General features: G+C 36.2%; 1 protein-coding gene across 1 annotated transcript in view; it reads left to right on the plus strand.

Moving 5' to 3' along the window:
- The window catches only part of LOC127617566 (lysosomal-trafficking regulator-like), a 94,358-nt gene extending 84,140 nt beyond the window's left edge, over positions 1-10,218 (plus strand). The window contains exons 48-53 of the mRNA XM_052089537.1: positions 671-769; positions 1,610-1,749; positions 3,300-3,397; positions 3,521-3,677; positions 4,005-4,076; positions 7,738-10,218. Of these exons, the coding sequence (XP_051945497.1) occupies positions 671-769; positions 1,610-1,749; positions 3,300-3,397; positions 3,521-3,677; positions 4,005-4,076; positions 7,738-7,876 (705 nt within the window). The 3' untranslated portion in view covers positions 7,877-10,218. The remainder of the gene's footprint in view (positions 1-670; positions 770-1,609; positions 1,750-3,299; positions 3,398-3,520; positions 3,678-4,004; positions 4,077-7,737) is intronic.
- The last annotated feature ends 6,383 nt before the right edge of the window (positions 10,219-16,601 follow it).

A 16,601-nucleotide genomic window follows, 5' to 3' on the forward strand; every position in this document is an offset into this window, starting at 1 on the left:
AAGATGCGTGGATTGACGGTCTCAGACGCGGAGGCAACCGAGATTCGTCCTCCGCCACCCGGATTGAGGCGAGTCACTACGCCACCACGAGGACTTAGAGCGCATTGGGAATTGGGCGTTACAAATTGGAAAGAAAAAGGGGAGAAAATCCCAAAAAACAAAACAACTCATGTACCACTGTGAGTACTAGCGGTAGCTGTTTATCACTGTTGCTAGGTAACAATTTATTTAACTTTTTTTTTTTATTGTCAAATCAATATATAAATGAATGAATGTTAAGTTATTAGCTTTAATCTACCTCTGAGCAAATGTAGGTTTCCTTTCTGATGTCTTGTTAATTTGGGAATGAGGTCTGACACAGTTTAATCCACAGCATGCTCCTCATTAGATAAAAGCAAACGCTTGTCAGATGGAAATGGCAGATGGCAAAAGTAACACTTTTTAAGGCGGGCTTGACATCAAACAAACTCTGTCTGCAACAAAAGCTCTAGTGTGAAACTGTTTGGTGTTTGTAATATTTGTATTGATGTTTTTGATGTGGCATTCTCTAGTGAATGTACAGTAGCTCATGTTGTATGGGTCAACCAATGTGTCTTCCTGTTTGTCTCCATATCTCTTGCCTCTCTGTAAGCGTTCGTGTCTCATTTCTGTCTCACCGGTCTCTCGTCAGGTGACTAGTTGTGCCTGGGTGCCGGACAGTTGTCAGCTGTTTACGGGCAGTAAATGTGGAGTCATCACCGCCTACAGCAACCGCTTCACCAGCACCATGGTACGTAACCATGGCAACACGGCCCCCCCTTCTCCCTCGCCCACGTGGCCGCCCACATCCATTATCACTCCCTGTAGAATACAGACACACACACACACACACACCTGTTTGTAATGGCCTTATTATTCATCTCCTGATTGCCCTAGAAACACATTTCCTGCGGTCCACAGGTGGGCTGAAGTCTGGGCGTGAGACGCTCACTGTCTCTCTCTCTCATTGATAACACTGAATCTGATGTTTGTTTAAAGGATGACACTTCTGTCATCATTTGCTCACCCGCATGACTTACTTTCATCCGTAGAACACAAAAGGAGAAATTTTGCACAATGTCCGTGCTACTCTTTTCGATACAATGAATGCAGATGGGGACTGGGACTGTCAAGCTCCAAACGAATTAGCCATACGTATGTTTTGTGTGAGGGACAGACTGAAGTCATTTACTGATAATCTTCCCCTTCACTGAAGCACTTAAATCTCATTTTCCACATGCCAGTTTGACCATACGGAAAGGAGAATGAGATTTTCAGTGTATAACAGCTTAAATTTCTGCCTTTTTAATCACACAATAGTACCGTATGGCTTCAGAAGACCTGGCATATAGCGCACAAGTCATCCAAACTACTTTTATGTTTTTTTTGTCCTTTTTGAAGCTTGACAGACTTGGTCACTATAAATGTTATAATATTGCCTAGAGCTGCATGAAGATACATTAAATTCCTCTGTGTATAATAAATACATTTGAATAAATAACAGGATACGAGTGTGGAAAGATGAGGCTGAGTAATTAATTTAATTAGCATGAGTGTATGTAGTCCATTAATTCTGTCTCTCTTCCTCCAGCCGACTGAGATGGAGGTGAAGTCTCAGGTTCACTTGTACGGTCACACGGCAGAAGTGACGTGTCTGTTCGTCTGTAAACCGTACAGTATCCTCATCAGTGTCAGTAGAGATGGAACCTGCATCCTATGGGACCTCAACAGGTTGGTGTTTGTGTGAGATTTGTGTTAGTTTCTGTCTTATTTAGCTCATTTGTCTTACATATTCATATACTCAGAGGTTGTAAACACAAACTGCATTTTGCTAAGACAACAGAGCCTTTTTTTATTCATTTTACTTATTTTTTATTATTTTCACCCTTAAATGCATGGGTGTTTCCCCAAACATTATTACATATGCGGGTCTTTATTGACCCAGCACGTATATCTTTCACAACGGATCAACAAAATGCCAAGATAGTGTGCTATATATTTTCTAACTGATTGGAATTACGGTATTCCAGTATCGGACTTCCGAAAAGGCCTCGTGTCACATTGACTTCTATTCAAGGTGTGAAAACTTTTTCCTGTATTAACTCCATTAGACTATTCAAGTTATAACCTATAACTCCACCAATCATACTTTCTATCTATCACTCAATCACTTTCTTTTTCTATCTTGTGCTAACACATGCTAGCAACGCCTAGCAAAGTCCTAAATTTTTTTAAAACATGCTAGCATAGTGTTAAAACATGATAGCAATGACTAGTGAAGCCCTAAAATGTGCTAAAACATGCTAGCATCATGCTAGCACATGCTAGCAATGCCTAGTGAAGTCCTAAAACGTGTTAAAAACAGGCTAGCATCGTGCTAACACATGCTAGCAATGCCTAGCGAAGTGCTAAAACATGCTAAAAAATGCTAGCAGTGTATCTATCTGTCTATAAACATTCAGGCTTGGCTTACTCAAGCCAACATCAAAGTTTGTCTTGACAAACTTTTTTATCTAGTTTGTATTATAAACAAGGAAATATATATTCTGTGATAGTGAACTTGTATAGATATTAAATAACCACAAATATATGATTTATGGAAGCGAAACTATTACATACACTTTTCAATGTTGGTTTCTTTGTGTGTGTGTGTGTGTGTGCGTTACACTATTCAGAGTGCAAATGCAACCTGTACTCGGGTCCGCACTTGATCAGGAAGTAAAATAACTTTTTTTCAGATTTAAGCATGATGTTTATCATCAGTTGCCACAAACCCACACGTGCACCATGAGTGGCAGGGGAGTGTTGTGGGACAGAAGATGTGAGGTGCCTTTTATATACATTCGTTCGTGAGCATGCAACCAGCTACTTCCTCAAAAAAGATTGTTTGTGAGCATCAGATATACAGTAGTCACCCTCTCCTGAACATGTACAACTGCTGATTTACAGCAAGCGATGCACAGAGGTGCAAGTGTTGTTCACTCTGATGTGCACGATGACAGCAAATTAATTAAAAATAACACTGAAATATATGAAACCATGTGCACGTTTGTGATGACACAGAAGCACCGGCGTTCGACAGAATCATGAGTAAGTCTGAATTGAGACCAACGCTCTCCTAAATTATCTTATTAAATATTGTCACAATGCAAAAATTCATAATGGTCCTAAAATGGCTTTAGTTTCTTTCAAATGTGACCTGGACATGTTTTGGTGAGATTCCTCAACCAAGTGTGAATTTAATGAGCTGCTGTTTGGTTTGATTTTGGTTTCTGGTGCAGGTTGTGTTACGTACAGAGTCTCATGGGTCATAAGAGTCCAGTGAACGCAGTGTCAGCCAGTGAGACCACTGGAGATATCGCCACCGTTTGTGATTCAGGTGGGCTGTTTTTCTTGCTAATCAGTGGTTTTCTGGGTAAATCAGAATATTTCTATACAAATTGTTGATGAATCCTGTAAATACATGTTTAATGTGCTCATCCTCTCGTGGATGTGTGTATAGTCGGTGGAGGAAGTGATTTGCGGCTGTGGACAATTAACGGAGATCTGATTGGTCACGTTCATTGCCGCGAGATCATCTGCTCTGTGGCGTTCTCCAATCAGCCGGAGGGCGTGTCGGTCAATGTCATCGCCGGCGGTCTGGAGAACGGTGTGGTCAGGTAAAATACTGTCCTGAAAATAAAAGGACAAACTCTCCTCTCTACCACTATACTAGCTAGTTTGAGACCAAATGTTGAACTGTAGTTATATATAAATATATATCCCATATATTAGAGAAAATGTTTGTTTGATCATTTTATTTGTGTTGTTGGATGAGCTTGACAAACGATGTCATACCAGGGACTAAAACAGAATTCTTTTTGGTTTATTTTGCACTGTATTTTTCTGTTCTGGTTCTGGCATTCTGCTGCTGGTATCGGTAACTCGTCTGTCATCTTATTTCATTCCATATTTCCTCTGTGTCTCTCTCTCTCTCTCTCTCTCAGGTTGTGGAGCACATGGGATCTGAAGCCAGTGAGGGAGATCACTTTCCCCAAATCCAACAGACCGATCATCAGGTATTTTTAGTCTCGTCTTCCCATGCACAGATCTGTCCTGATATCTTAATTAGACACGTTGTTTGTTTTGAAAGAATTTAAAATAACTATTTTGATTATCAATTAATCTGACGGTTCTTTATTTCAGAATTGTTTCAAATCAAACATGTTATTCCAGATCTTGCACAATGATCTTGTTCCAAAGCGTGTGTTTGTTGAAGGGCACAACGCACATGTGACCTGCTCCATTATTTTGATTCACACTTATCCACAATCACATTTTATGTTTTATGCACTCAAGTAAAAAAGGAAGGTCTAAACTTTCTATTTATAGAATTCAGATGTTTCTATCCCAGCTATAGTTGCCGAGGAAATGTCATTTAAATGATGGCTGTCATAAAACGATTAAAAAAACAATTCTGACATTGACTGAAATGGAAGATTTATTCAAGCATAAGTTTAATTTATATATATATATATATAAACACACCCTGCACTCAGAAAGTACTCAGACCCCTTAATTTTTATCACATTTTATTTTATTTTTTTTACATCAATTAATGCCCCATAATGACAAAGCAAAAAACAGATTTTTGATAACATTGCAAATGTATTAAAAGGAATAAAATGAAGGGGTCTGAATACTTTCTGAATGCACTGTTTATATAATGCAGGAACACTGCTCTACACAGTGCACATGTGCATATTAATTCATTCAATGTCTATAGAACATTAATGCATTAAAGATCATAAAACTGCATTTATGGTTTTCATGTCATGATAACTTTGACATCATTTGAAAGCTGAGAGTTTTAAAAAACAATAGTGAATCCAAAACAGTTTTTGATCAAACTTTGATCAAACGACCCATTGCAACTTACGACTTATTTTGGTAGAACACATCACAAATAGATAACTCTTCATAAAAAACAAACAAGAAAGAGAAATAAAAAATTATATAAATGATAACACAGTTAATCATCCAACCTCTTCTGCCATTACATTCCCTTACTTCTGTACAGATTTGGATTTAGTATTGCACTATGTGTGTGTATATATATATGTTTGTGTGTGTATACATGTAAATATATTTATATTTGCTGAGAAAGCCCCTCATATAACAATAATTCAATATATAAAGATTATACATATTTATATCAATATATAATTATACATGGTTATCTTTAAATATTTAAAAATGATATATATATATATATATCTAAATAAAAAATATTCATATAATTAAAATGCATTACATTCTTGTGGCAGAAGTGTTCATCATTAATAATACAAAAAGTGGCTTTAGAATACAATGTATTGTTTATTACCATATTATTGATCATAAGTCAATCATTGACACACAGTTCACAGCAATCCATTACACAAGGGAATTTATCAATCAGAGATTTATTATGAGGGCTTGTTTAAGGACCCGTCAATGTACACCTGCGTCAGACATGCTTGTGTCGCATCTCGGGTGTTTTGCATCATAAACATAAATGTTTAGGTCTCTGTGTCGAGTTAAATATAGTTTAATACTCAATCTTTAAACACATCTTGAGATCTCTTAGTTCAGATTTGAGCTCCATCAAGAGTTTTGAACACAAGATTGTAACGCATGTTTGTGTTGTTCTGCTGAAGTGTTCTTCACTGTATAAACTGTGTGTTGCGCATACAGCTGAAGTTTCACTTACTGCCCCCTGGAGTAAACAGGAGGTACTACAAGTTTGCATTTATCAGGAATCTTCCTTATTATGGTGCGATTAACTGCGTTCATTTTTTGAACACGTTATTTTTTGTAAAATTAATCGCACTGAATTAACACGTTAAATCAACAGCCCTAATATGTGTGTGTGTGTGTGTGTATATATATATATATATATATATATATATATATGTATATATATATATATATATATATATATATATATATATATATACACACACACATGCACATAAATATATACATACATACACATCCAGCTGTTTTGTATTGTTTGTGCACTGGAAGCTTCTGTCACCAAGATAAATTCCTTGCATGTGTCAGCATACTTGGCAATAAAGATCATTCTGATTCAAGCTTGAAGTACCACCTGTGTTCAGCAGGGGGCAGTAAGCAAAACTCCAGCTGTACAGAGAATAAACCACACTCAGACATGATACTAGAGACAGCACAAGATGAGAATGAGCACAATTCTGAATGCAGGAATCTCAAGACGTGTTTTCTAAGACGTGTTTTCTATCTATGTTTAACTTGACACAGCAACCTAAAAATGCTGTGTTTATGATACGGTGCAACCAAAGTGAGACACTCAAAGCATCCATCAGACACGTGTACATTGACACGTCCTTAGAAAACTCTGATAATAAATATATCTCTGACTGATTGACAAATTCAGTTGCTAAATGTATTGCTGTGGCATGTGCTCAATATGTAAATAAACAGTATATTGCCTTACAAAGGCACTTTTGGTATAGTCTAATAAATAATTTAATGCATTTTAATGATCTGAATTATTATATTTATAATGTACACTTACCGAGCACTTTATTAGGTAAACCTGTACACCTGCTTATTCATGCGACTATCTAATCAGCCAATTGTGTATCTGCAGTGGGCACAGGCTCACACAAACTGGACAGTTAAAGACTGGATAAACAATGCTTGGTCTGACGAATCTCGATTTTTGCAGCCTCAGCTTTCTATTTTTGGCTGACAGAAGTGGAACCTGACGTGGTCTTCTGCTGTTGTAGCCCGTCCACCTCGAGGTTCGACATGTTGTGCACACTATAATTGTACAGAGTGGTTATCTGAGCTACCATAAACTTCTCTGTTGACCTCTCTCATCAACAAGACATTTCCGTCCACAGAACTGCCCCTCACTGGATGTTTTTTTGTTTTTGGCACCATTTGGAGTAAATTCTAGAGACTGTTGTGTGTGTAAATCCCAGAAATACTCAAACCAGCATGTCAGGCATCAACAATCATGCCACTGATCTCAAATCACTGAGGTCACATTATTTCCCCATTCTGATGGTTGATGTGAACATTAACTGAAGCTCCTGACCCGTATCTGCATGATTTTTTGCACTGCTGCCACACGATTGGCTGATTAGATAATCGCATGAATAATAGATGTACAGGTGTTCCTAATAAAGTGCTCGGTGAGTGTATATTATATTTGTAATTATTGAAATATAACTATTTAATCATATATTGAATTATTGTTATTTGAGGGCCTTTCTCAGCACATATTCATACATACAATTATTTTGATTAATTAATCGGCATCTCGTGTAATTAATTTGATTGACAGCCCTAATATAACTAAATCTGTTTAATACAAAATATTTTTAAAAGTTTGGCCATAGTTTGAAAAGTTTAAATGACCAAATTACAAATAACAATAAATGCAAAAAAGAAATGAATGACTTTAAATGTATAACACTTACAAGATGAGTCTCAACCTTTTCATTAAATCTATTTTAAGAGCAATTAGCAATAAGATATTCAATTCTAATCAATTAATAATCAGTTGTAGTTATTGATTTTCTTTGAATCTTTTATTCATGGATAAGTTGTAATAGTTATAGCAGCCTTAATCTTGCATCAGTACTTCTGATAAAACAATGTATTTTCATATAAAATATCATATAATCCCCACCCCTAATTCTCTTTCAGTCTCACATTCTCGTGTGATGGGCATCACCTGTACACGGCGAACAGCGTGGGCACCGTCATCGCGTGGTGTCGCCGCGACCAGCAGCGTATGAAGCTGCCCATGTTTTATTCTTTCCTCAGCAGCTACGCTGCAGGCTGATTCACACACCTGCAATGCCACATTTCCCACAATCCTCCACAGGACGGATGTCGTGAGCAACCCTGCTGACCCAGGAAGAGGCGGAGCCAGCATGCACAAAGCCCCGCCCATGGCCATCACTGTCTCCGCCACCTGAAGCGTCATGGGAATGCATACATATAAGCAGATTTATAGCACTTTACGCTATAAGCTACTGCACCATAGAGAACGAGTGTTGTGTATTTATATACATGAAAAGTATAGTTTGTGAGACAGGAAGTACGCAAGTGTTGATTTGACATTTCGCATCGTTTTTGTGTTTTGTTCGACTGTTGGTTCTTGCTGTAGTATTTGTTTTGATTTTGAAAGCTGCTACAATCTGATCCATCCAGATCTCTTTATTTTCGGCCCTTGTCTTGCCCACTCCTCCGATGTCATAATCCTGAGAAGCTGTTTTCCCAAGCTTGGAAGTCACATGACTACTCCAGATTTCCTGTACAGTAGAACGGGAGGATCCCAGACTTGAGCATGTTCGCATTATAAACCGTTGCTAGAGTGACATGCAGTTGCATAACAAATTGTTAAATTGCTCTAAATTCCCAGTTGTTTCCCAACCGCCCCACTCGCTGATGAATTTCTCAAATATTTAACTTTTGCATTTCTATCTTTTACTTCAATATTGAATGACCTACAGACATTTAAAGTGCGCTTATGCATGTGTAAGGGTGTCTTATCTATGTTATGTGTGTGTTACACATGCGGTCGCTGTGTTTTTTGCAGTATTTTCCTGAGGTGTCCATACTAATATTAGTTTCTCTTGTGTTTTTATCCCAACAAGTGAACACCTGACCCATTAACTTTACAAGAGACAAACATCCCAGTTACCAGTACAGAGTGTCTGTTTTGTTCTGTTCACCCTGTCTACACCGGACGTGTCCCTTGACGTGACGCAATGGCTTGAGGCTGTCTTCACTGGACACATAGACGCGGACGTTCTAAACGGCATAATTTGTGTAGTAGTGCCAGGAACGAGACACCTGTTTATTGTTGGCCGGTGTAGACAGCATCATTGATTATAATGAGGTTCTATTACTTTTGACGGGATGTGACGCGCCACTTGTGTCCGGTGCAGACAGGGTGTAAAGCCGCACCCACACTAATACGTTTTGGTTTGAAAATGCATTAATTTTGCTACGTTGACACCTCTCATCCACACTAGAACAGCATTTACTTCCACCAATAACAAACACTTGCAAAAACACTCCATAACCGCATACCTTGGAAAACGACGAGGTTTGGAAACTGAAAACGGAGGCTTTAAATGTAAGCGTGATTAGTCTGGACGTCTCCTAATCTCAACTCTATACTGTACTGGTCTGATCTATTCTATATTCCTCTACTCTGCCTGTGTATTGAAATGTTTCGCATGTAGTGTTGAGCACACGGTCAGGGTGATGTTTAATAAACCTGGTTTTATCATCTCACCGTAGTCCTCTAACATCACAGGATATCATATATTATTTAGGCGACGCAACCTGTAGGATCCACCTGTCATTAAAACAGGTGATTTTCAGAAGCTGATAGAGAGAAACTACCGGAATATTTGCTGGCTGCACACAAGGCTTTATAATGTGTAGATTGGTATCATTACAAAGACAAGTGTATGATTCTCTGAAATGCACAGTACTTGTGGTCACAGTGAGAACCTGTTTATTATTAGCACACAAAGAAAAAGATACAGCTCAGCCAGTCTTAAACTTGTAGGACTTTTTTCTTCTTTATTTTTTTCTAAAATCTTCTGTATTTGCTGTTTGTCTTGCATTACAGATAACTTCACTACTGTCTCCTACATTTTATTAGGAAGGGAACGCTCTCACCTTTCTCCCAACCACTATTACTACGTTTTTGTTCTTTTGCATTATTAAGAAATAAAAAGAATGTATCACTTTATCCTCGCAGAGTTAAATGAATGTTCAGTGCAAATCTAGAAAGCCAGCAAGTATTTTGTTAACTAGTTAGTGAGAACTCCTCTGAGGTTTACAGTCTTTAAGATATTTGTCTTAACTGTTTTTGTTTTTCGTTGTTTATGAATAGAATCTATTTTCCATGCTTACATCACATTATTGTGCACAGTATTGTCATGTTTGAACCGAGCAGTTCCCTCAAAAAGAGGCTCAAGTTATTGTCATTGTGTGAGTTGTTTACTGCAGAATTAGGTGAGTTTGTAAAGCAAGATGTAAGAATTTGATTGACTATCACAATTGGTTTGTTATTATTGTCATCAGTTTGTTTCATTAATAGTGGTTTATGTAAATTAAGATGATTTCCTTTTTTTTTGTATTTATGAAATATGTAATAAAATATGTGACACATATATTATGAATATAAATATTCAAGTGATTTTGATCCCGTTTGATAAAACTTTTTCTATACTGGTCTATGCTATACTCTTCTGTTTGTCTATATTGTTCTATGCTATACTCTTCTGTTTGTCTATACTGTTCTATGCTATACTCATCTGTTTGTCTATACTGTTCTATGCTATACTCTTCTGTTTGTCTATACTGTTCTATGCTATACTCTTCTGTTTGTCTATACTGTTCTATGCTATACTCTTCTGTTTGTCTGTACTGTTCTATGCTATACTCTTCTGTTTGTCTGTTCTATACTGTTCTATACTCTTCTGTTTGTCTATTCTATCCTGTTCTATACTCTTCTGTTTGTCTATACTGTTCTATACTATACTCTTCTGTTTGTCTATACTGTTCTATGCTATACTCTTCTATTTGACTATTATATTCAGTTCTAGTCTATAATCTTCTGTTTGTCTATACTGTTCTATGCTATACTCTTCTGTTTGTCTATTCTATACTCTTCTGTTTGTCTATTCTATACTGTTCTATACTCTTCTGTTTGTCTATTCTATCCTGTTCTATACTCTTCTGTTTGTCTATACTGTTCTATGCTATACTCTTCTGTTTGTCTATTCTATACTGTTCTATACTCTTCTGTTTGTCTATTCTATCCTGTTCTATACTCTTCTGTTTGTCTATACTGTTCTATACTATACTCTTCTGTTTGTCTATACTGTTCTATACTATACTCTTCTGTTTGTCTATACTGTTCTATAATATAATCTTCTGTTTGTCTATTCTATACTGTTCTATACTCTTCTGTTTGTCTATTCTATCCTGTTCTATACTCTTCTGTTTGTCTATTCTATACTGTTCTACTGTTCTATGCTATACTCTTCTATTTGACTATTATATTCAGTTCTAGTCTATAATCTTCTGTTTGTCTATACTGTTCTATGCTATACTCTTCTGTTTGTCTATTCTATACTCTTCTGTTTGTCTATTCTATACTGTTCTACTGTTCTATGCTATACTCTTCTGTTTGTCTATACTGTTCTATAATATACTCTTCTGTTTGTCTATACTGTTCTATGCTATACTCTTCTGTTTGTCTATACTGTTCTATGCTATACTCTTCTGTTTGTCTATACTGTTCTATGCTATACTCTTCTGTTTGTCTATACTGTTCTATGCTATACTCTTCTGTTTGTCTATACTGTTCTATGCTATACTCTTCTGTTTGTCTATACTGTTCTATGCTATACTCTATCTGTTTGTCTATACTGTTCTATGCTATACTCTTCTGTTTGTCTATACTGTTCTATGCTATACTCTTCTGTTTGTCTATACTGTTCTATGCTATACTCTTCTGTTTGTCTATACTGTTCTATGCTATACTCTTCTGTTTGTCTGTTCTATACTCTTCTGTTTGTCTATTCTATCCTGTTCTATACTCTTCTGTTTGTCTATACTGTTCTATACTATACTCTTCTGTTTGTCTATACTGTTCTATGCTATACTCTTCTGTTTGTCTATTCTATACTGTTCTATACTCTTCTGTTTGTCTATTCTATCCTGTTCTATACTCTTCTGTTTGTCTATACTGTTCTATGCTATACTCTTCTGTTTGTCTATTCTATACTGTTCTATACTCTTCTGTTTGTCTATTCTATCCTGTTCTATACTCTTCTGTTTGTCTATACTGTTCTATACTATACTCTTCTGTTTGTCTATACTGTTCTATACTATACTCTTCTGTTTGTCTATACTGTTCTATAATATAATCTTCTGTTTGTCTATTCTATACTGTTCTATACTCTTCTGTTTGTCTATTCTATCCTGTTCTATACTCTTCTGTTTGTCTATTCTATACTGTTCTACTGTTCTATGCTATACTCTTCTATTTGACTATTATATTCAGTTCTAGTCTATAATCTTCTGTTTGTCTATACTGTTCTATGCTATACTCTTCTGTTTGTCTATTCTATCCTATTCTATACTCTTCTGTTTGTCTATTCTATACTGTTCTATACTCTTCTGTTTGTCTATTCTATCCTGTTCTATACTCTTCTGTTTGTCTATACTGTTCTATGCTATACTCTTCTGTTTGTCTATTCTATACTGTTCTATACTCTTCTGTTTGTCTATTCTATCCTGTTCTATACTCTTCTGTTTGTCTATACTGTTCTATACTATAATCTTCTGTTTGTCTATACTGTTCTATAATATAATCTTCTGTTTGTCTATTCTATACTGTTCTATACTCTTCTGTTTGTCTATTCTATCCTGTTCTATACTCTTCTGTTTGTCTATTCTATACTGTTCTATGCTATACTCTTCTATTTGACTATTATATTCAGTTCTAGTCTATAATCTTCTGTTTGTCTATACTGTTCTATGCTATACTCTTCTGTTTGTCTATTCTATCCTATTCTATACTCTTCTGTTTGTCTATTCTATACTGTTCTATGCTATACTCTTCTGTTTGTCTATACTGTTCTATGCTATACTCTTCTGTTTGTCTATTCTATACTGTTCTATGCTATACTCTTCTGTTTGTCTATACTGTTCTATGCTATGCTCTTCTGTTTGTCTATAATGTTCTATGCTATACTCTTCTGTTTGTCTATACTGTTCTATACTATACTCTTCTGTTTGTCTATACTGTTCTATGCTATACTCTTCTGTTTGTCTATACTGTTCTATGCTATACTGTTCTGTTTGTCTATACTGTTCTATACTATACTCTTCTGTTTGTCTATTCTATACTGTTCTACTGTTCTATGCTATACTCTTCTATTTGACTATTATATTCAGTTCTAGTCTATAATCTTCTGTTTGTCTATACTGTTCTATGCTATATTCTTCTGTTTGTCTATATTCTTCTGTTTGTCTATACTGTTCTATGCTATACTCTTCTGTTTGTCTACACTCACCTAAAGGATTATTAGGAACACCTGTTCAATTTCTCATTAATGCAATTATCTAATCAACCAATCACATGGCAGTTGCTTCAATGCATTTAGGGGTGTGGTCCTGGTCAAGACAATCTCCTGAACTCCAAACTGAATGTCAGAATGGGAAAGAAAGGTGATTTAAGCAATTTTGAGCATGGCATGGTTGTTGGTGCCAGACAGGCCGGTCTGAGTATTTCACAATCTGCTCAGTTACTGGGATTTTCACGCACAACCATTTCTAGGGTTTACAAAGAATGGTGTGAAAAGGGAAAAACATCCAGTATGCGGCAGTCCTGTGGGCGAAAATGCCTTGTTGATGCTAGAGGTCAGAGGAGAATGGGCCGACTGATTCAAGCTGATAGAAGAGCAACTTTGACTGAAATAACCACTCATTACAACCGAGGTATGCAGCAAAGCATTTGTGAAGCCACAACACGCACAACCTTGAGGCGGATGGGCTACAACAGCAGAAGACCCCACTGGGTACCACTCATCTCCACTACAAATAGGAAAAAGAGGCTACAATTTGCAAGAGCTCACCAAAATTGGACAGTTGAAGACTGGAAAAATGTTGCCTGGTCTGATGAGTCTCGATTTCTGTTGAGACATTCAGATGGTAGAGTAAGAATTTGGCGTAAACAGAATGAGAACATGGATCCATCATGCCTTGTTACCACTGTGCAGGCTGGTGGTGGTGGTGTAATGGTGTGGGGGATGTTTTCTTGGCACACTTTAGGCCCCTTAGTGCCAATTAGGCATCGTTTAAATGCCACGGCCTACCTGAGCATTGTTTCTGACCATGTCCATCCCTTTATGCCCACCATGTACCCATCCTCTGATGGCTACTTCCAGCAGGATAATGCACCATGTCACAAAGCTCGAATCATTTCAAATTGGTTTCTTGAACATGACAATGAGTTCACTGTACTAAAATGGCCCCCACAGTCACCAGATCTCAACCCAATAGAGCATCTTTGGGATGTGGTGGAACGGGAGCTTCGTGCCCTGGATGTGCATCCCACAAATCTCCATCAACTGCAAGATGCTATCCTATCAATATGGGCCAACATTTCTAAAGAATGCTTTCAGCACCTTGTTGAATCAATGCCACGTAGAATTAAGGCAGTTCTGAAGGCGAAAGGGGGTCAAACACAGTATTAGTATGTGTTCCTAATAATCCTTTAGGTGAGTGTATACTGTTCTATGCTATACTCTTCTGTTTGTCTATACTGTTCTATGCTATACTCATCTGTTTGTCTATACTGTTCTATGCTATACTCTTCTGTTTGTCTGTACTGTTCTATGCTATACTCTTCTGTTTGTCTATACTGTTCTATGCTATACTCTTCTGTTTGTCTATACTGTTCTATGCTATACTCTTCTGTTTGTCTGTACTGTTCTATGCTATACTCTTCTGTTTGTCTGTACTGTTCTATGCTATACTCTTCTGTTTGTCTATACTGTTCTATACTATACTCTTCTGTTTGTCTATACTGTTCTATGCTATGCTCTTCTGTTTGTCTATACTGTTCTATATACTATGCTCTTCTGTTTGTCTATACTGTTCTATGCTATGCTCTTCTGTTTGTCTATACTGTTCTATAATATACTCTTCTGTTTGTCTGTACTGTTCTATGCTATACTCTTCTGTTTGTCTGTACTGTTCTATGCTATACTCTTCTGTTTGTCTATACTGTTCTATACTATACTCTTCTGTTTGTCTATACTGTTCTATGGTATACTCTTCTGTTTGTCTATACTGTTCTATGCTATACTCTTCTGTTTGTCTATACTGTTCTATAATATACTCTTCTGTTTGTCTATACTGTTCTATAATATACTCTTCTGTTTGTCTATATTGTTCTATAATATACTCTTCTGTTTGTCTATATTGTTCTATAATATACTCTTCTGTTTGTCTATTCTATTCTATACTGTACTATACTCTTCTGTTTGTCTATTCTATCCTGTTATATACTCTTCTGTTTGTCTATTCTATACTCTTCTTTACTATACTCTTCTGTTTGTCTATTCTATACTGTACTATACTCTTCTGTTTGTCTATTCTATACTGTTCTATGATATACTCTTCTGTTTGTCTATACTGTTCTATGCTATACTCTTCTGTTTGTCTATACTGTTCTATGCTATACTCTTCTGTTTGTCTATACTGTTCTATGCTATACTCTTCTGTTTGTCTATACTGTTCTATGCTATACTCTTCTGTTTGTCTATACTGTTCTATGTTATACTCTTCTGTTTGTCTATACTGTTCTATAATATACTCTTCTGTTTGTCTACACTGTTCTATAATATACTCTTCTGTTTGTCTATACTGTTCTATAATATATTCTTCTGTTTGTCTATTCTATACTGTTCTATACTCTTCTGTTTGTCTATTCTGTCCTGTTCTATACTCTTCTGTTAGTCTATACTGTTCTTTACTATACTCTTCTGTTAGTCTATACTGTTCTTTACTATACTCTTCTGTTTGTCTATACTGTTCTTTACTATACTCTTCTGTTTGTCTATACTGTTCTATGCTATACTCTTCTGTTTGTCTATACTGTTCTATGCTATACTCTTCTGTTTGTCTATACTGTTCTTTACTATACTCTTCTGTTTGTCTATACTGTTCTATACTATACTTTTCTGTTTGTCTATACTGTTCTATGCTATACTCTTCTGTTTGTCTATACTGTTCTATGCTATACTCTTCTGTTTGTCTATACTGTTCTTTACTATACTTTTCTGTTTGTCTATACTGTTCTATACTATACTCTTCTGTTAGTCTGTACTGTTCTATGCTATACTCTTCTGTTTGTCTATACTGTTCTTTACTATACTCTTCTGTTTGTCTATACTGTTCTATGCTATACTCTTCTGTTTGTCTATACTGTTCTTTACTATACTCTTCTGTTTGTCTATACTGTTCTTTACTGTACTCTTCTGTTTGTCTATACTGTTCTTTACTATACTCTTCTGTTTGTCTATACTGTTCTATACTATACTTTTCTGTTTGTCTATACTGTTCTTTACTATACTCTTCTGTTTGTCTATACTGTTCTATGCTATACTCTTCTGTTTGTCTATACTGTTCTATGCTATACTCTTCTGTTTGTCTATACTGTTCTATGCTATACTCTTCTGTTTGTCTATACTGTTCTTTACTGTACTCTTCTGTTTGTCTATACTGTTCTATAATATACTCTTCTGTTTGTCTATACTGTTCTATGCTATACTCTTCTGTTTGTCTATACTGTTCTATACTATACTTTTCTGTTTGTCTATACTGTTCTTTACTATACTCTTCTGTTTGTCTATACTGTTCTATGCTATACTCTTCTGTTTGTCTATACTGTTCTATGCTATACTCTTCTGTTTGTCTATACTGTTCTTTACTGTACTCTTCTGTTTGTCTATACTGTTCTTTAC

The sequence above is a fragment of the Xyrauchen texanus genome, chromosome 24 (genome assembly GCF_025860055.1).
Source record: "Xyrauchen texanus isolate HMW12.3.18 chromosome 24, RBS_HiC_50CHRs, whole genome shotgun sequence".
NCBI classification, from domain to species: domain Eukaryota; kingdom Metazoa; phylum Chordata; class Actinopteri; order Cypriniformes; family Catostomidae; genus Xyrauchen; species Xyrauchen texanus.